Source organism: Juglans microcarpa x Juglans regia, chromosome 8S (assembly GCF_004785595.1).
Source record: "Juglans microcarpa x Juglans regia isolate MS1-56 chromosome 8S, Jm3101_v1.0, whole genome shotgun sequence".
In the NCBI taxonomy this organism is placed as follows: Eukaryota; Viridiplantae; Streptophyta; class Magnoliopsida; order Fagales; family Juglandaceae; genus Juglans; species Juglans microcarpa x Juglans regia.
In genome coordinates, this window is record NC_054609.1 from 18,715,013 (window position 1) to 18,735,347 (window position 20,335).

Here is a 20,335-nt window from a genome sequence, read left to right on the forward strand (position 1 = left end):
TTCTTGCATCAGAGCTTTGAAAGTTGGAAAGTAAGTAAAATACATCGTTCTCAGATTCGATACGCGCATTCCATTACGCAATGAGCAGCTTCAAACAAGTTATTCGGAAGCATCCTTTGATAAAAATACCTCATGTCTGTTGGAATTCCATAGTAGAAAAGAAGTTTTTAAAAACCATAATCTATTATTATTCCAGTCTTAATGAAGCTCACAACTTCTCAAAAAAAAAAAGAAGAGAAGAAGATGGTTATCTATTAACTTATCAAAGGAAAAGTACATTTTACAAGTAAGAACTTGTGGGTTACAAGTTCTTTTTTTTTTTAAAGAAGATGATGATATCCTAATTTGATTAATATCCCTTCATTTACGATGGGTGAATACCTTTTATGAGCAAGAGCTTGAGGGTTACAAAAAAAAATTCCAAAACCCAGCTCATCTAAAACCAAAAGCCTAGGAATAAACAAAAATAGCACTCTTATTCATTAAAGTAATAGAAAAATATAAGAGCAACAACATTAAAGCTAATGCCTTAGAAAAGGTATACCTGGTCAATCTGTTGTGAAAAATTTACCAGCCTTGGAAAGCTGAGAGAGATGTGAAACAAACCGTATTTCCATCAAGCAATGACATGATCAAGCGTTCAATCGTACATTCAATGGGGAAGGTTGCTCTCGGGCTTTAGGGGAACCACAACAATTTCTTCCTCACATCTCTCAATTATTTTAATCACTTCTGTGAATATCGTTCCTTCAGAAGGTAATTTCAGCATCATATATTTTTAAATCCTCAGCCATAACCAATCCATGATTACAATAACATCAGTCAATTTTCACCTTCTATTTATACATAAAATTTAATTTTCCTTGTCTCAAAAGTAAGGCTCGAAAAATAGGAATCGTATAAGGACTGATTTAATGAATCGGGTGATTCAATAAATTGAGTTGGATGATTTATGATAATTTTGAATCGGTTATTTCAATGTTAATAAAATGTATTAAAAATCAAATATAATGAAATTCAATCATTTAATATCATGTATAAAAGAGTAAAAATATACATTTATTGACTAATTTTAATAAAATATTATATGAATATAAATAGTTTCAATAAACATGTAATTTATGTATTTAATTTCGTAGACATTTTTTGCCTTATATGCGAAGTTAAAAAAAATTCAGTTGTTAGACAACTTAAAAATAAAGACAATTTTGAATCAGTTCAAATTAGTCTAAAATTAGCTAGAATCGACCTAAATCGGTCTGTTCAAAGAACTATTGAAAAAGTTCATTGAAATCAGTTTGGCTTCAGACCGATTCAAATTTGAATAGACAACCTTTTTTCTAGCCTTGCTCAAAACCAAGTGCTTAAGAAGAATTTAAAAAGATGGAAGAAAACCGGTTAGCACTGTTCACCCGACCCAACTCAAAAAAACACAATTCCGAACAATTAGTTCTGAACCGAATATGTATGCCCGATCCGTCGACCCAAATCCAAGCTAAAAAATGGATTTTCGACCCGACCCAACTTTTATTTTGTTTTTATTTTTTAAGTTTTATTTTGATTTTAATTTTTTGTTTTTGTTTTTGTTTTTAAAAAATATAAATTGTATGCTAGAAAAATTTGATTTCCATTCTTTGCAAAAAGAATGTCTAATGAGAATCCAATCTCTGGTTCAATCTTTTAGCCATAGAAAAAAGTATAAAAACTGAGGCCTTGTGTGCCTCAATGAGTGGAGAAATTCTTGGACTGGATATTTATTGCGTGGAGTCCAGAAAAAAGGTATAAACATTGAAGAAGATTTTATCAAATTATTTTTTGCATGACTTGTCATGTTGCAATTCCAAACATATCTTCAAGCGGCTATGCTTCAAGAAGAATGTTTCTTATGGGAAGAACTTTCGTTGCAAACCTAATATTTTCATACCGTAGCTGAACTCATCCAAATGCTAAAAATAAATGATTCCAATAAAATGCTATTTTAGTTAAAACGCATTATGAACGATCATAATGTATTCAATATATCCAAAAAGTATTCAGAATTCTTGAACGAAATTTACGAAAATCCAACAACAAATAAGCAAAGATCTTTAATAAACCAAACCCGACAAATTTGTTATAATATATACACAAAAAGGAAAACAACCACAATGTTGTTTCTACAAAACTTCTGACATGACTTGATACATCTGGTTATTCTTCCTCCTGCAAAGCATGATAAACAAGCCAAAGTAATCATTTATCCCATTAATAAAATTACCAAAACAATTATAGTTTCTGCAAGAGGCAGTAATATGCAAGCAAAAAAAAAAAAAAAAAAACACTTATTTTCCAATTTAATTCTTGAAAATAAACTCACAGTATGCAGATGACGTCCAGTAACATCAACTCAAATGCAACTTCCATTTCTTGGTTTGCAACAAATGAAACTTCACTTGAAAAAGGTGATTCTTCATGAGGGTGAGTGAGTGCTGTGACAACCTTGATTCTTGACCAGTATGGTAGCGTCGATGCACTTGCAGTTGTGAACTGACCTTGTTGAAAGAAAGCAAACACCAAGACAGTGCATTAGCCATTCTTAAAAGAAGATGATAGAGAGTGCAACATCATCACCTTAAACTCAGACCTAACAAATACCTGTTATTGCCTCTGTATCGGCAGCAGTTCCTGGTCCACAACAATATACGTTTGGTGCCATAAATTGAATATTTTCACAGTTCTTATCAATTATTATGGGTCCTTCAATGGTTCTTGTATCTGCTCCAAGAATGATACCGTCAAGAATATATGTCGAAAAAGAGTAAAACATTAATCAAATACATAATATGGATGTGATAAAAGGAAACTACTTCAATTGCAGTTTCTTCAGGCTGAAATTGATGAATAAAAATAACTATGTATGCTTCAAAATACCTGGATTATCAATCCAAGGAGTCTTCCATTTCCCTGTATAATTGGAGTTCTTAATTTTCTGTCAAGTCAAAAAGAGCAATTTTATCATAAACTGCAAAGAAGAATAAAGCTTCAAGCTTTTTATGTAGCAATTAAGCTTAATTGTCATACCTTGTGCTTCCATGGTCCTTTATATGTGGATTAGGTACCTTGGAGGGTTTCCATATTCCATCCTCTTCTTCATCCCAATGATCAGGCTTATAATGGAAAAGAATTGTGAGATGTTTTCATCTTCTTTAATATTAGTTTTAATGCTTTTCAAAGGTATCATGTCACAAAATAGCAGCAGTCAACATCAAAAGAAAAAGAAATGGAAACAAGGAGAATAAATTAAAATAAAGCAACCTTTTGGATTGCAAACTAAGATCCGAAAGGTGCCCAGTTTTGTCAACATTATTAAAGCCAAGCAGCAATTCATACACATGGCCTTGCTTATGCTATGGCTTCTTAAGCTAAACTAACCCTTTTGGCTTTTGGGTCAGGAACCTCTGCTGGAATTGAATCATATCCTTGGAACAACCAAGTTAAACATATATATATATTTTTTTATAAGTAACCAAGTTAAACATATTTTCAACACATAAAATGAAAACTGCTAGAATTTCAATATATATCATGAATACAAACCCCAATTGATCAAGAATTTACAATACCTCGTATTCTTCAACCGTCCATATTCAAAACATTATTCAGAGTTATCCCTACATGAAGGGAAAAAAAACTAGTTTAAAAATATAATTATTAAAAAACCACAGGAAAATATATGATATTTCAAAATGAATCTTACCATTTTCCAGCTTATAGCTTTCGGCATCTTCCATTAAGTCTTGGGAGTCATGATTAATGGAGGGAGCTTTCAACCAATTTTGTGTGCAAATAAGAGCTTCAACTGTTTTTGGGGCCAAGGAGCTTCAAAATGAATCTAACACTAACACACGACCCTTAATGTTGAATACCAACTCAGAAGCAACAGTAGAGAGGGGAAATTGTTGCATCTTCAACAATTGAAACTGATGCACTGGTTGATCCCAAACAAGGGTTTAGCAGAATAGAACAAGGTTATAACAGTAAGTAAAGTTCAATTCATTGTTTTCTATCAGTGCACAGTAGACAACAAAATTACCCTATATCTCATCAGCATAAAAATCAATCTGCCTCATAAACATGCTGAAAGAAAAAAAAAACTGCTAGCATGACATAATTAGGTTATTCCTGTGTTCTGATCATCGATGGGCTTCATACTAAATTAGAAAAACTTAAATTAAAAGAAACCAGAGACTATTTTTTCTCTCTTTTTGGTAGTATTATTTAAAGCTTATAAATACTCGACAATATGTTAACATCTCTTGGGACCAAGAAAAAGTAGTTAATTTCAAAAATATAGTTATTGTTAAATTATATATTTATGAATTGAATAAGATGGGTGCACCAGAATCATTAGAAACAGAAGAAAACATTTTCTATATATGATATTTCTGGAGTATAGAAATTATGTGTACTGTTAAAATATTACTATAAGTGTACACGAAGCATTTTGAAAGAGAATGCAGGTGTGACGATTTGGAATGGATGGTGAAGTACGTGAATCTAAATTTTAAAAACAGATCATTCTCTAACCAAGACCGACCCTAACCCAGGAATTATGATATTTACTCACCCCATCTCGATCCCTATCTAATCAAGAAAACGCCCACAATTTTTCACTTCCTATCGCATTGATGCAAATCACAAAAACACAGAGAAAATCACAAAACACAGCAAATCAAAAAATTGTGCGAGATGATTAAAGCATAAAACCAGCTGCAAATGCCCAGCCCCCACAAACAACTCAGCAAACCACAGATATATAAAATAGAGAGAGAGAGAGAGAGAGAGAGAGAGAGCGGGGGGGGGGAGTCGATAATTGCTCACCTGCAAGAGGAGTTGATGCAACGACGCCGAGAACCCGATACAGACAATCTGAGATGGAGTGAGCTTTTCAAGCTTCAACTAGTAGGGATGGGAAACTGAAGCATCTTCAACACTTGAAAAACTGATGCACTGGTTGGTCCCAAACAAGAGTTTAGCCTAACAGAACAAGGCTTTAACAGTAAGTGAATTTCAATTCATTGTTTCCTATCAGTGCTCAACTAGACAACAAAGCTAAAAGATGTCTCCCTAACTAGCTATAACTCATTAACATAAAAATCAATCTACCTCATAAACATGATGAAAGGAAAAAAAAAAAAAAAAACTGGTAGCATGACAGAATTATTGTTAGTTATTCCAGTGTTATGATTATCGATGGGCTTTATCCTAAATTAGTAAAACTTAAATTAAAAGAAACCAGGCTATTTTTTTCTATTTTTGGTAGTATTAATTAAAGCTTATAAACAGTCGAACAATATAACTTCTCTTGGCACCAAGAAAAAGTAATTAATTTCAAATATATAGTTATTGTTAAATTATATAATTATGAATTGAATAATTAGAAACAGTAGAAAACATTTTCTATATATGATATTTCTGGAGCTTAGAGATTCATGAGTACTGTTTAAATATTAAATTGTGCAGATGAAATAACCAATGCACAAAAAAGAAATAAATTACCGTAAATTAAGAGATACCTTCTACGTTAGCATTTGATACGAGTCTGTGTGACAGCTTCACATGATCTACAAATTGTTTGGTATCATGGATAGTGATATGTTTGGTTCAATTCGGATTCCATCTTCTCAGGTTCATGCATCTCCCTATCTCAAGAAGGCAGCAAACAACAACAAAAATTGAAGATTGCACCTTTTAATTACAACCCAAGTTTAAGCTCTAAATCCAAATCTTGCTTTGGATGCTCATCATTATTTTCTAATCCCGTTATTCTGATGCCCATGGTTGAGGAATGCTGCCTCTTTTGTTGAGGGTACGAATTGAATTCGAGGTTGCTATCATATTCATCATAACGACGCCTCTTACCAAATCTTTCATTCAGATTCTCATCATCATTCTCTAATCCCAAATCTTCATTTGGATTCTCGTTGTCATTCTCCAAATCTAAAATTGAGGAATGCCTTTTTACATACACTAAATCTAGCCAACTGTCACCTTTTTCATCACTATTTGAAAAAAATAATTCGGAACCAAGCCTTGGCAAATGGATCCCAACTAGGGCTGAGCACCGACAGTTTCGGAGTCGGAGGGCCCAACCTCCGACTCCGACTCCGACTTTGTCGGAGGTCGAATCCGACCTCCGACTCCGACTCCGACATGTAGAGAATCCGACAATCCGACTCGTATTAGTATTAAATTAAGTGTAGGTATAATACTATAAGTTATAACTATAGTCTATAATAGTATTAGTATAAATATTAGTATTAGTTAAAGTGGATTACTAATAGTATTAGTATTAGACCATAAATCTAATTAATATACTAATGTATATTAGTATTACTAATATCTTTATCAAAAGGAATATGTTGAGAATTTATTAAGTCAAAAAATATAATTAATACAAGATATTGTTATATAAAATTTATATGAATAATACTTTAGTTATTATTCATTAGTATTATATGTTATTCTAAATTTATAGATTGGTGTTTATCCATTAGTATTACATGTTGATGTTATTATGCATCTTAGTGTTTATAGTATATTATATATACATTAGTATTACATGTTATTATATTTATACATTAGTAATTTAGTGTTACAACTTACATGTAACATGGTAGTAATATTATAAATTTGTAATAGTATGATATTAAAGGCGTATATCCCAGGTATAATATAATAAGGTATTAATAGAATAATAATGTATTATTAGGAATATTAATGAAATTGTCCGTTTCATCTAATGTTGAACATTCTCCCTGTTCAATATTATGTTTTTCTTCATGGAGGTTTTTCCCATTTTTCTCTATTTTTAATAATATAATTTCTTGTAATAGTTGTTCGTTTGAAACTTCTAATTTAAGATTGGATGTTTTTAAATTTCTAATTTCCTGTTTTATCTCATTGATTTCTTGTTGTATATCTTGAATCGTAATTTTCTATTTGTCAGTTTTAAATCTACTTATTATTTCTGAAAAATTGTAAGGTGTTGAGGATGAAGTTATTGTAGTATTTTGACTATTAAATGTATCTTTTAATTTTTCTAAATAATCTTTTCTTTCTTGAGGGTTGTTGATTTTGTCTATTAATTCTAATATAATGTCTTCTTGTTTTGAAAGTACATTAATGGTTTTGTTACAAATACAATTATCCTTAGACAATTACAGATATGTACTTCATCTTCTTCTAATTCACTATCAGAAGATTGTTCTGAAAAGCTTGATTCTATTAATTGATAAATTTCTTCTTCTTCTGAAGAACTAACTTCATCTTCACTTGAATTTATTATAAAAATGTCCATTAATTTATCTTTTAGTGTTTCGGGTATATCTAATTCATTAATTTGTTGTTTGACTTTACAGTTTGATTTGTAATGTCCTATTTTTCCGCATTTATAACAAACAATCTGCTTTTTCTTTTTATTAGTCTTTTTAGGATTTTTTAGTGGCTTATTATATATTTGTTTATCTTTTGTCTTTTTATAAGGTTTTCTGTATTTTCGTTTTTTATTGGAATAATTGTTATAAACTCTTTTTCCCTTTTTGTGTCTTCTTGAGGGGGCTAATAAAGGAGTGTAACCAAATTGTTCACAAAAAGTACCTAATTCTTTTCTAGCAAATTTCTTTTATTTCTCCATTTGTTTTTTTAATCGTAAAATCATTGCACATAGTTAATCCAGTTCTATTAATCTTACTTATTATATCACCATATGTAAGATTATGAAAATCAATAGTACCGTCTGATCTTAATAATGATTCTCGTACCTTTTGGGCGAAGTAATATGGAAGTCCTGCTATGAACTTTTCCTTCCAGTATGGCTGTTGACAATCATTTCTAATCATAACTTTAGTTAGAAATACATCTTTATACCAACGGAAATCAGATAATTGAGGGCATTTAAGATTAATCAATAAATCACTAGTTCTTTCTTTAAATTGAACGGGATCACCTACAAAGTGTTTAGTTAATGCATATATTAATGTATTGACAGCATCTTCTAGGGATAAATCATTTTCCGTTTTAATTATTTGTATATTTTCATCATATTTATAGGCTGTTAATATACGTGACCTTTCGTCATATGAAAGATAATGATCCCACCAACCCTTTAGTTGGCCAGTAAATCCTGTAACAATAATGTGTGCTACCTGATGATCAGTTTTTCTGTTACTTTTATAGACGTTGGCTACCATAATCATTTCTTGAAAATGATTTAGTATTTCGTATTCAGATAATCCGTCTATATTCCATTCGTATAATACATCTGGTGCGAAGGCTGATCTTACTATATGTTCTCTTTCCTCGAATTGCATATCCGGTGGAGTAGGTCTGGGATACCAATTACGAGTAATAGAGACATGATGTTTTGAATCTCTAGCCGAAAAGTTATTAACATGATCTCCTCTAATCTTGTTTATCTATAAATCTAGATTTTTAAATTGGTTTTCAATATTACTAATTTCAGAGTCAGATATTACGGGTGAGTCTATTTTGCTTAATACATTAATATGTGGTTGTTTTGAGGTGGTGGCAGTGTTACTAATAGTTAATTTTTCTAATTTACTAGAGATCTGTTCCAATAAATCATTTTTGTTTTTGAAAAATATTGATTTTAAATGGGATGGAATTTCGTGGGGAACAAATAAGGGAGTTTCTTCTATTTCTTTAATAGTAGGTTTTATATGAGATATTTGGGTTTCAATCCTTTCTAATTGCTTACCCATGATTTTTAAATATAAATTAGTATAATTGTTTTGTTGTATTATATTATCAAGGTTTTTTTCAGTATTTGTAATATTATGTTTTTTTATTGATGTAGCCAGAATTTGAGTATTCCTTTGATTGTACTTGATGGCTTCAAAAGGGGGATATTCTTCATAAATAATTTGGTTATTTTCTCCTTTAATCCATTGATTAGTAGTCCTGTTTATGGTAGATAATTGGTTTGATTTATATATCTCAAACCATGTAAAGAAAGGAATATTGATCTGTATTTTCTCTAAATCTTCGTAATATTTTTCTTGAATAAAATCTCTTTCTATTTTTGTAAAGGTTGAGAAAAATGTTATTCTTTTGTGACTATTTTCTTTTTTCATATAATCTTGTTTGAGATATTCTTTGTTAATTTTAAATTCTTCTTTATTCAGGGTATATATTTGGGCATCATCTCCAACTACTTGAGAATACGTTGGAGAAGAGGGTTCTTTTTCAGGATTATGGGAGGTAGATGCTCTATCAGGATTCCTAATAGCATATACTGGTGTATCAATAATGTTTCCAGGAATGATCCCTCGAATCTGGGTGTCAAGATTTTGGGATCTAGTATCAAAAGATCTGGTGTCAAAATTTTGAGATCTATTTCTAGAAATTGATGTAAGAATAGATCTGGGTGTATGATAACTGGAAGGTGCTGGAGAGGAATAATGTGAGAAAGATCTTCTGAAAGGCTAAAAAGCTATTTGAACCGTCCCATCCGTTTTTTGATCTATATATTCGAGATTATCTTTAGAATTATTTTCTATCTCGGGTGTTGGAGTGATATTTTCTAATTGTCATTCATTAGGAAGTGTGACTTGATTCCAATTGATTTGTTTAGGAATTTGTATACTAGAATTTTGTGTGCTAGATTGTAATAATAATGTATATCCTTTAGGGCTAGTAATTAGAGCTTGTGGTTCTAATGTTGTTTTCATTAATTTATAATGAATCATGTAAACTACTGTTAAAGCATGTGACCCTTTCATCATTTGATAGCCATTTGTTTTAATATTTAGTATTAAGGCGTGTAAAATGTTACCATCAAATAATGATAAAGAATAATTGGGATAACAGTTAAAATAGACCGGTCCTTGGAACAAGCTGGATTCTACCATTCCAAGTAATGAATCATGAAAGTTATAATGTCTTCCGTCTCTTAAACAAAGCAATACTGAGGTATTTAAGCCGTTTCGAGTGAGTGGCTTTATAGCTACTTGTACTAATCCAATATGGATAAAAGAATAATTTTGTTTTTTGTGTTGATCAATAGCCTTTTTTGTTAAGAGATGTAATGATTCATAGTCATTATTTAAACTAATAGTTTTTCTCTACTGTTTTAATTGTATAATTTGTAAGGAATGAAAATTTAGAAGAAAAAATTGAGATTTTATATATTTTATTTTTTGGAACATCGGGAATTGTCCAATCTTGTAGATTTCTTTCTATATCTAACATACTATAGTCTTCTTGATTAATATTATCAGATTCTATAGGGATGCTAGTGGTAGATTCATTAGGTTTGAATAAAAAATTCATTGATTCAGATTTTTAACAAAAATTTCCTATTTCCAAAGAGAAATAAGTAGATTAAGAATTTGAGGGAACACCACCGGGACCACCCTTAGAGCCCTCTGGCTTAAATGGGCTGACCATCGGTTTTTCTTGGCTTACCAACACAAGCTTCCCAATATACATTTTTCTCTCTAGTTATGGGTTATCTTTGTAAAATTTGTATCAATGATTCCTTTACTCTTTTTTTTTTTTTATATATATATATAGCAAGTATTTTTAGATGGTTTCTTATGGCATTAATTTCTTTTCTAAGGAAAGTGCAGTCAGCTTCATAGTATTCTATTGCAGACTGCCTACTTTGATATACATGATATTTAGTCATCATTAATGTATAATTTTGCCTCATTAATTGTTGTTGTCTTTTAAGATCTTTTATATTATCCATCAAGATTTGTAGATCCATTCTTAAATTATATTCTGTACATTTTAACTCATACAAATCGCGAAATCCAGTACTATGAGCATAATAAAAATCCATCGTAAATATCAGGAAAATAAGATAGAAATATCAATAGCAATAAAATAGTAATAACAATACTATCACCAAAAATATAATACTTACAAGGAGATTAATTCTCAAAGGAGTTGGGAGCTGAAGACATGAGGGAAGGACGATTGAAGATTTACAAAGAGAGGAGGACAGGACTTGGACTGGAGAGGTTTGGGCAAGAGAGGAAGGGATATCAGATTAGAATTCTGAATGCCTTTCTTGCCTCGTGAACCCCCTTATATAGACACTAAAACAGTAACTTTAATAATACATGAATAGTACCGGCCGTTATAATAACAGTATTAGCTGACGCTAAAGACAAACACAGTACCGGCTGACATTAAAGACAAGAACAGTATCAGCCGACGCAAAAAACAAACATAGTACAGAACACGTAATCTAGTACAGAATTATTTGTCGCTTTGCTGGGCAATAACCTGTCGCGAATAACTTTTTAGAGGGATAATATCTGCATGTCATGCTGGTTAGTCAGATAATAATTTTTTGGAGTCACAAATTCTGAGGATCATAATTTGCTAATTCCAGTTCAAACAGGTCTTGAGAATCCATCAGTTGTATCGGATGGTAAGGTGAATAATTTTGAGGAGGAGATGCAGCTTGGTTGCCTTGAAATTGAGAGGCCTGTTGAGAAGGAGAGGCCTGATGGGCTGGTGATAATGCGGGTTGCTGTGGTGGAGTTAATCTGGGTTGTGCTTCTTCTTCATCGTCACTGTCTGATATTTGTGACATTACTTCAGCTAATTTTTTCAAATCCTTTTTGTTTGTAATGGATGCCAATTGTGCTTGAAATCTGCTTCGCTGGACTAGGACTTCCGGAGCTTTGGTAACTTTTGAAAACATCTTCAGTACATGATCATAATTGTATTTTTCCCACCATTTGATGGAAACTTGACGGGCTAGGAACATAATGGTTTTGAGAGAGGGATGAGGTTTGATAACGTATTCCCATTTCATAATCCAATTTAATTTTGTTTTGAGAAAGAAGAGCAAGAGGGGTGAGCAATGGTTTAATGCTGGTGGGCTGTCATTCTGTGAGATGAAATTTTGGAGACTTTCTTGAAGGGGAAGAGGAAGGAGAAGAGGTTCAGGTCCATAATATTCCCACCATAGTGAGAACCATTTCGGGAGTGTTTTAATTTCATGTACTTTATCAAAATGAAGGAACCATGAATGACGCAAATTTTTGTTTTGTTTTAAAAACATTTTTGTCCATGTTTGCTGGTAATCGTAATAATCATAATAAGGAGGATCATAGGGATGAGAGAATTTTCTTGTCAAGTAGGGATTTTTTCCCCATTGTTCCAGGGTGAGAACTTGCTTAATAGTGACTTTATGAAAAGCAATAATTGGAGACGCTGGTGGAGAAGGTTGAGTTTGAAGGGAACAAGGAATTTCTGAGAGAATAATTGAGTCAGTATCTACTAATATAAATTCATAAAAATGCTGAGTTTTCTTAATGTTTTGTGGAACATAATGCCAGTCCGGTAGGAGAAAGGCATCAAGTAATTTCTGAGGGTCAGACAGATGTTGTATTTCAGATTCAATAGGAAAGACCGGATGCCAATGAGATTTGATAATAATAGGAGATGAAGAAGGTTGAGATAATAATGGAGGATTAATAATTTGGGAAGGAGAAGGAGGAGAAACAGCTTTGGAATAGGTTGGTAATTTTGGAGAGGCTAATGGTGAAAATGGATTGTAAGAGGGTCTAATATTTTGTGGTAATGATCCCAATACCGTATAAGGTCTTAGAGTTGCAGAAGGACAATGTGAAGGATAGGGAGGAGATGGCGGCCGTGCGTATGAAGATTTGGACTTTATTTTGGACTTTGAAGATGACATGATTTTCCCTGTAAGAATTCTCGGGATAGAAAATCAGGAAGAGAATTAGATTCTCCTTTAATATGCTCAATATCAAAATAAAAAATACTTAATATAGCATGCCATCTGGCAAATATTTGTTTGGCAGCCAGGTTTTTCACATCTTTAATTAAAACTTCCTTGGCTGATTTGCAATCTATTCTAAGCAAAAACTTTTGATTCAACAAATCATCTTGAAATTTAGAAATACATAATATAGCTAAAATTTCTTTTTTAATAGTACTATAATTCTTTTGAGTAGGATTCCAACATCCTGAATGGAATCGAACTATTTGTTCCGAGTTGGATGATAATTTTTGTTTCATAATTCCTCCGTATCCTATATCAGAGGCATCTGTTTCAACAATTTTAAAAGTATGAGGAGATGGAAGCCCTAAGCATGGTAATTTCTTAATATGAGCTTTAATCTGTTTTATAATACTAGTATGTTTTTCTGTCCAATGAGGTGGATTCTTTTTTAATCTTTTAAATAATGGTTTACATAATGGTCTGAGAGATTGGTAAAAATCTGCAACATAGTTGAGACTTCCTAGAAATCTCTGTAATTGATTTTTATCTTTTATTTCATCTGGAAATTTATCAGCAAATTCTATTGCTCTACTAATTGGTGTAATAGTTCCTTGATAAATTTCATGTCCGAGGAATCTAATTTTCTCTTGGAATAGTTTTATTTTTGATGAGGAGACAACTAATCCATTTTGTTTGATAACTTGAACAAAAATATTTAAATGTTTCCAATGTTGTTCAATAGATGAAGAAAATATTAATACATCATCTATATACATTATTGAAAAATAAGTGAATGGAGTAAAGATTTCGTTCATAATATTTTGAAATTCACTAGGGGCATTTTTTAATCTAAAGGGCATAACATTCCATTCAAAATGTCCAAAGGGGACTTCCAACTCAGACTCCGACTTTCAATAGGGAAAAAACTCCGACTCCGACTCTGTCAGAGTCGAAGCGGACTTGGAGCGGTGCCAGAGCGGAGTCGGATTCGGAGTCGGATTGTCGGATTTTTGCTCAGCCCTAATCCCAACCCTTCTAAAGACTAGGAGCTCCGACTTACATTCAAATCTAAACCTTGAAAAGGCTTGTTTATTGGGTCTGTTGTAACCCGTCCAGCACATCAATACATGGTCTGAGACCATTGAAGAAAATCTGATAGATTCTTCACGAAAAAATACGTTCTCTGGATCCAAGCCATAAAGGATTTTAAGCGTAATAGAATCCGCCATCTCCGTTACTGGGTTAGTGATCCCAACTCTAAGTCCAAAAACAACATAGAAAACTATGTGATTCCAACGATGTGGTAGATCAACATCTAGTTCACACAGATTACCATCATGGGCCTCCTTGCGATAGATGAACCAGCTTGGAATCGTCTCTCCTGGAAATATAATGGAAATATATCTATCTTTAAAGTGGCGTGCCCAATTTTGTTCCCTAAAATGTATCTGTTATATGAATAAAAAATAAAAAAAACTTTTAGCAATGCAAGTTATAAATTAACCAAGGTAGATCACACACAAATCACATGTTGAAAAAGAAAGAGAGGAAAAGAGACGTACATACCTGATCTTCCCATGAAGGAATCAGTTTGTGGCATCCGTACAAGTCAATCCTTAGGTGGTTAGGAAAATTCTTTTCATTTTTTTTTCTAGCAAGTATTTCAAACGGTAGTGCAAAACTTTGCAATGACGTGCATTCACGAGCTTCAACGCTTGCTATACTTGATGGAAGAGGTAAAATTTCTTCAAGTTTCTTGCAATTGTTCAAACAAAGGTCTCGCAACCTATTAAATCTGACGCTTTGAGGTGGAAAGATAACAATATCACTCCCACTTAGATTTAACCATTCCAAATCGGGAAAGTAATTGTTGCCATTTGTGAAGAAATTTGATTCTGACAGGCAACAGGATCGAAGAGTTAAAACTCGTAGCGATTTCCAAATCATCGTGCTTGAGGAGGAACCTGCATCACTAAAAATGATTGAATTTGTCGGAGTCAATTCTGCAATTTCACATTCTTCGCCTGTAGACACAACAGATGGCGTGGAGTGTGTACCATTCTCTTCCTCCTGTCTAATGTGTATTGGTACTAGTGAATAACCTTCGACTTTGACAAAACGCGTTAGACTTTGATTTACTCCCTTTAATTTTCTAAGCTGAGGAAGAATTGATGAAGGTAGTTCTTTTAGACTAGAGCATCTTAGAGATAACAGTTTAAGTCCTTTGAGGTTCTCAATTGATGAAGGTAGTTCTTTTAGACTAGAGTCACGAAGATTCAACACATGTAAAAATTCCATTTCACACTCAATCTCTGGAAAGTTTTCGAGACTCGAACACTCTTGAAGATCAAATGAACATAGAGATCTCAACTTGAATCTTTTCGGCAAAATCCTAAGCTTGGAGCATCCCCTAACAGAAAATTCCCTAAACTTATCAAGGAATCCAACGGAATCATGAACCTCAACTAAGTTCTTACAACCTTCAAGATCCAACGTCTCTAAATTTGGGCTACTTGAAAGATCAGGAATTTTTGTTAAGAATTGACAATAACTTAAATCCATAAATGTCAAGTTCTGTTCAAATAAAATAAAATAAATGTATTAGTTTCAATGAAATTCTAGTTGTTTCATAGTAATTTGAAAGAAAGAAATATTGAAAATAATAGTGGTACCTTGGATTTTAGGCCGCCTAACTCCTTGAGGAGGCCATTAGGCATTCGAAATTCAACGAGCTTTTTTCCATGAAAATTAGAAGGTAAAATTGACCAAGGATATTCAGGCCAATCAAGCACTCTTATCTCATTAGGAAGATAATTTGGTGGTCCTCCAGAAAATTGTGCATTTCGATTTATATGCAATAATCGAAGATTCACCATCTTCTTAATTACCTTGGAATCCAAGCATATCTTGTGATCATGGCCTTCAGGAATATCTAACAGAATCGCTTCAATGCTGTCTGTTCCCTACAAAGACATACAAAGGCATAAGTATCCCAACAAAATCAAATCATAAAGATGTTCTTCTTTTATTACCACTTGCTAATAAAAATCATGGAAACACAGAGAAACCAAAACAAATTAAGCTTAAATTATTGAAATGAAAAATTTTAATAAATTAATTTTCAAAAAATCAAATCAATTAACATTATAAACTAAAAAATAGGAAAATGAAAACTTAATATTATAAAATTTCATTATTTAAGTTTTTTTGTTTCTATTTTTCTATTTTATTTATATAAATTAAATTTAATGCTAAACTACAGAAAGTTTCAATAAAACAAAAAATATAATTTTTTGAGGAGAGAATTGGATTTTCTTTTAAGAAAAGTAAATTGTTAACTTTAACGGGAGCATATATATTATATAGAAATGGTCATGATATACATGCAAACTCTTTTATAATCCATTTTGCAATCAACTAAAGCTAACACGTACGCTATTTCAATAAAAATAAATTTTAACTTTAAAAACTGTTCTTAAGAGGTTGCAAGAGTTGTAGGTTAACCATTTTCCATATAGAAAACTACCAAAACTTAACAACTCATGAGTTCCATTGGTCATAGTTACGAATAGAAAATAAAATATAATCATATATAATATATAAACACACATGCAACAACGAGTTACTTCACCATTTTTAACTTCAACATTTTTTTGGGAGTTTCACTTGTGAATAGAAAGCGAATATAAATTCAAAGGTTTTTATTAGTGTGATCTTACCGTATTTTCTTCAAATACATGGCGAACATCTTCATGAAACCACAATCTACTACGCTTGCCAGCTTCTTTGGACGATTCTTGTCGAACAATTTCTTTACCCATTTCTTGCAATAAGTCATGCATCTCCACACATTGAAAATAATTAATATTGATGAGACATTTTTCTTTAAGTCTTGTCATGCCAATAGATGCTGAAAAATCACAAATGTCTAGTTTTTTCGTGACATAGTGAACAGATTTCCGAACAAATTTCCCCTTGAAGAAACATGCAATGTCAAGAAAAATACTCTTTTCATCATTTTCCAGCCCATCATAGCTTATTTTAAGAATTTCATAAATATCCTTGGGAGGACTTCTTTTATACTTTTTCAATGCACTTTTCCAATCTTGTATACTTCTACCATGCAAATATGAACCAAGCACTCTAAGAGCTAGTGGAAGGCCCTTAGCATAACCTATTATATCTTTTGTGAGTTCTACATAACTTTCAACTGGAGTGTCTCTTTCAAATGCATGCCAACTAAATAGCTGACGAGCTTGGTTGTCGTCCAATTCCTGCACTTTGTAGGTTGAATCAACTTTATGAGAAGTTAATAGACATTGATCTCTTGTTGTTACTACTATTCTACTTCCTGGACCGAACCAATTATGATTTCCAGCTAGTTTTTGTAATTGGCATGACTTGCTCACATCATCAAAAATTATAAGTACCCTTTTAGAGCAGAGCCTATGCTTTATAACATCAGTACCTCCAACACCGCCAATATTCAAACTTCCAAAGTTTCCTAAGAGCTCATAAAGAAGTTGCTTTTGCAGTGTGACCAGACCGTCCACTTGACTCGATTTCTCTCTAACATTTGCTAGAAAACATCTAGCTTCAAATTGATGTCCAATTGAGTTAAAGACTGCTTTGGCGAGAGTTGTTTTACCAATTCCACCAGTTCCGTAAATCCCTATCATGAGAGTAATGTCATTCCTTCCAATTTTTAACTTAGTATTCAAGGCATTTAGAGGAGAATCTAGTCCAATTGGATACTCAGCAATGTCTAACTGGGATGCAGTTTTAATATCTATTGTCGAGTCCACCCATTGAATGATTTTATGCATAAATTCATATTCATTCCTGCCAATACAAGGAAAAAGAACATTCAATGAGTTACATTTTTCACATGAAAAGATGTGAATATTTAATGGATATTCATGGAGAGTCTATGGCGCCTTTGGTGGCTAATGGATAATTGTGCTTTCCTTTTATAGTACTCTACTTAATTAATTAGCTAGATAGGAAACGCTACATTGGAGATTGGGGAATATTTATGTATATATGTTCTTGTTTGTTTGTAGGGTTTTACATGAAAGTTTCTGTTAACTAATTGGTGCAGTTCTCCTACATATGGATGCCTAGAAAATAATGGATTTGGAGCTTCCTATTTGAGAAATGAAAAAACTTAAGTTGTAATATCTGATATGTTATGAGCCTAGCATATGGCATGCACTTATGCAGTTTGACAATCAATTAATATTTGTAAGAAATTAGGGATCACCACCTTACTTAGCACATGAAACTATCCTTTAAAAAAAAAAAAAAAAAAGCAAAAGATAGAGGAAAACTTGAAAGAACTTACAATAAGCAGGCGAGATTGATCCAAAATTTTTAAGACAATAGTTTGTGTAGAGTGTAAGTATTTGAGAAATATTTGTAAAACATAAAAACTTTTTAAGACAATATATAGTTTGATATAGTTTTAAAAAAGTGGAGAGACTTATCATAAAAGCATATTTAGATATGAAAAATATACTGAAGAAGTCTTGAGATATGATATATATATATAATAAATAAACCTTTTTTTAGTTAAATACTTGTTCTAAAGAGAAAACCATACTCGTACTGTTGTATTGCCTCTGGCCCAATGGTGGCTGCACCACTGGCAGCCAAAAAACTTGGTTTGACGTGGTGTCTAGCCACACTATGGGATGGTTTTCTTGTGAATATGTGAAAATGGTTTCTCGAGTTTTTAATGCTTTACAAAATATTGAGGAGTTTTAATTAAGATTATAGGTCATGTTATATGTTTGGAAATGAAACAACTTTTAACTTAAAAGATTATCTTTGAATTTTTAGACGGTTTTGATTGCCAACCATTGTCTTATATAAATGAAGTTTATAAACTCATTTGTATTGATGTGAAAAAGTTAAATTTATTTTATAATGAAAATAAATTTAAAATTTGACGTCTCACGTAAGTTTATATAATGATATTAGAAAATGATAATATATCACATGAGTTTCTTTCTTAATTTTGACTGATCATATATTTAATTTATTTATTTATTTATTTTGTTAATGATTAAAGAAGTGAATTTTAGTATATTAATATATTTTAAAAAAAATATTTAAAGATATTAAAAAAAGTAAAAAAATAAAAATAAAAATTTAAAAATGTAAAATTTGTACTTGTGAATACGCCGAACGATCAAAACTGAGCAATACAGCAGTAACAATACTCAAAAGATTTTTTTATATTTTTCTATGCCCGTTTTGGGGTGTTTGTTATAAGGTGGGCAAGTATAAGGTGGGCAAGGCCCAGTAAAGTTCAAGGCCACCGTGGTTATAAGGCCCATGTGCCGTTAATGTTAAACGAGAAAAACAATAACGAAAATAGGAATAGATGAGATGTAGCTTGATTGAAATAAACTTTCAGCTTTTAAAATGAAGGTATTCGGTTTGAAACACTCTCTCTCCAAATGTATAAAAAAAATTAAAAAAAAATGAATAAATGTATGCATTCATTGGGTTTTTATCGTGAGTTTTTCTTCAAATTAGATTGGAAGAAAATTTCTTTGATACATATATAAAAATTACAGTCATTATATATCGAGCATGTGACAGCTCATGCTTTCTCAAAGGCTAAGTTAAAAAATTGACATTTCATTCAAAATTATATGTTTTTCACATACACAAAGAATACATGATAATTTTTTTAATAAATAATTTTGCTTGAAGAAAAACTCTATTCTCAATTAATATAATAGTTAAAGAATTACCCGTCTTCCAAATGTTCTCCAGACAAACCGGCAACCTCTTGTAGGCTTTCCTTCCACTTTTGCACCTTTGGGTCCTCCTTGAATCTCTCCTGATGTTTAGCCAAAGCTTCTGCAAAACGTCCTCTTAGATTTCGTACTTCTGATGGATTTACATGGTAAAATACTGGTAAAACAATTTGTTGTTTTGTTTTCTTACACTCAAGGATCTTCGTTAGCTCCTCCAAGCACCATGTAGATGATGCATAGTTTGAAGATAATACAATGATAGAAATCATTGACTCCTCAATGACTTTGAGAAGTGTAGGTGAAATTGTCTCTCCTCTTTCAAGATCTTTCTCATCTATGTAGGTTTTGATTCCCCTTTGACATAGAGTATGATATAGATAGGTAGTAAAAGTATTGCGAGTATCTGTTCCTCTAAAACTCAAGAATACATCGTAAAGCCGTTTGAGAGTGGAAGAAGAAGAGGCGGAGGAGGAAGAGGGTAAACTGAATGCCATTGAGGAACAAGTGTATGTAATTCAATTTTGATACAGAGAAGATGTCTACTAGTCTTAAGTAGAGAAGTAGATGCAACTTTGCACAATTATTGAAAAAGGAAAAATAAATAAAAAAGAAAAAAAATAAAAGAAAAGGAGGAGCAATTTCTTGATAAGCCTTTGAAATGCCTTTCGGTGGGTTTTGTGGTTAGCGTGGACCAGAAGTCATTGTCTCTGTTCAAACTTGTTGACAAGTTCCAGTTGGATTTGTGGAAATATCAAGCCACCTAACGCTTTAATTCCGAAAACCATTAAAGAAAAAA

The 20,335-nt window shown here is 32.0% G+C and overlaps 2 protein-coding genes across 2 annotated transcripts in view; both read right to left on the reverse strand.

Annotated features, from left to right (window-relative positions):
• Window positions 1-1,992: 1,992 nt before the first annotated feature.
• LOC121244099 (disease resistance protein RUN1-like) overlaps window positions 1,993-20,335 on the reverse strand; it is a 209,133-nt gene continuing 190,790 nt past the window's right edge. Inside the window, exon 17 of the mRNA XM_041142145.1 lies at window positions 1,993-2,202. The gene's annotated coding sequence lies outside the window, so the exon portion shown is untranslated. The remainder of the gene's footprint in view (window positions 2,203-20,335) is intronic.
• On the reverse strand, window positions 2,157-20,145 carry LOC121244298 (disease resistance protein RUN1-like). The gene is made up of 10 exons (XM_041142306.1): window positions 19,534-20,145; window positions 16,489-17,611; window positions 15,442-15,732; window positions 14,336-15,343; window positions 13,948-14,217; window positions 4,861-4,938; window positions 2,911-2,968; window positions 2,635-2,754; window positions 2,357-2,531; window positions 2,157-2,202 (listed from the first exon to the last, which is right to left on the reverse strand). The coding sequence occupies exons 1-10, from the start codon at window positions 20,031-20,033 to the stop codon at window positions 2,157-2,159; spliced, it is 3,669 nt and encodes a 1,222-aa protein (XP_040998240.1). The 5' UTR covers window positions 20,034-20,145.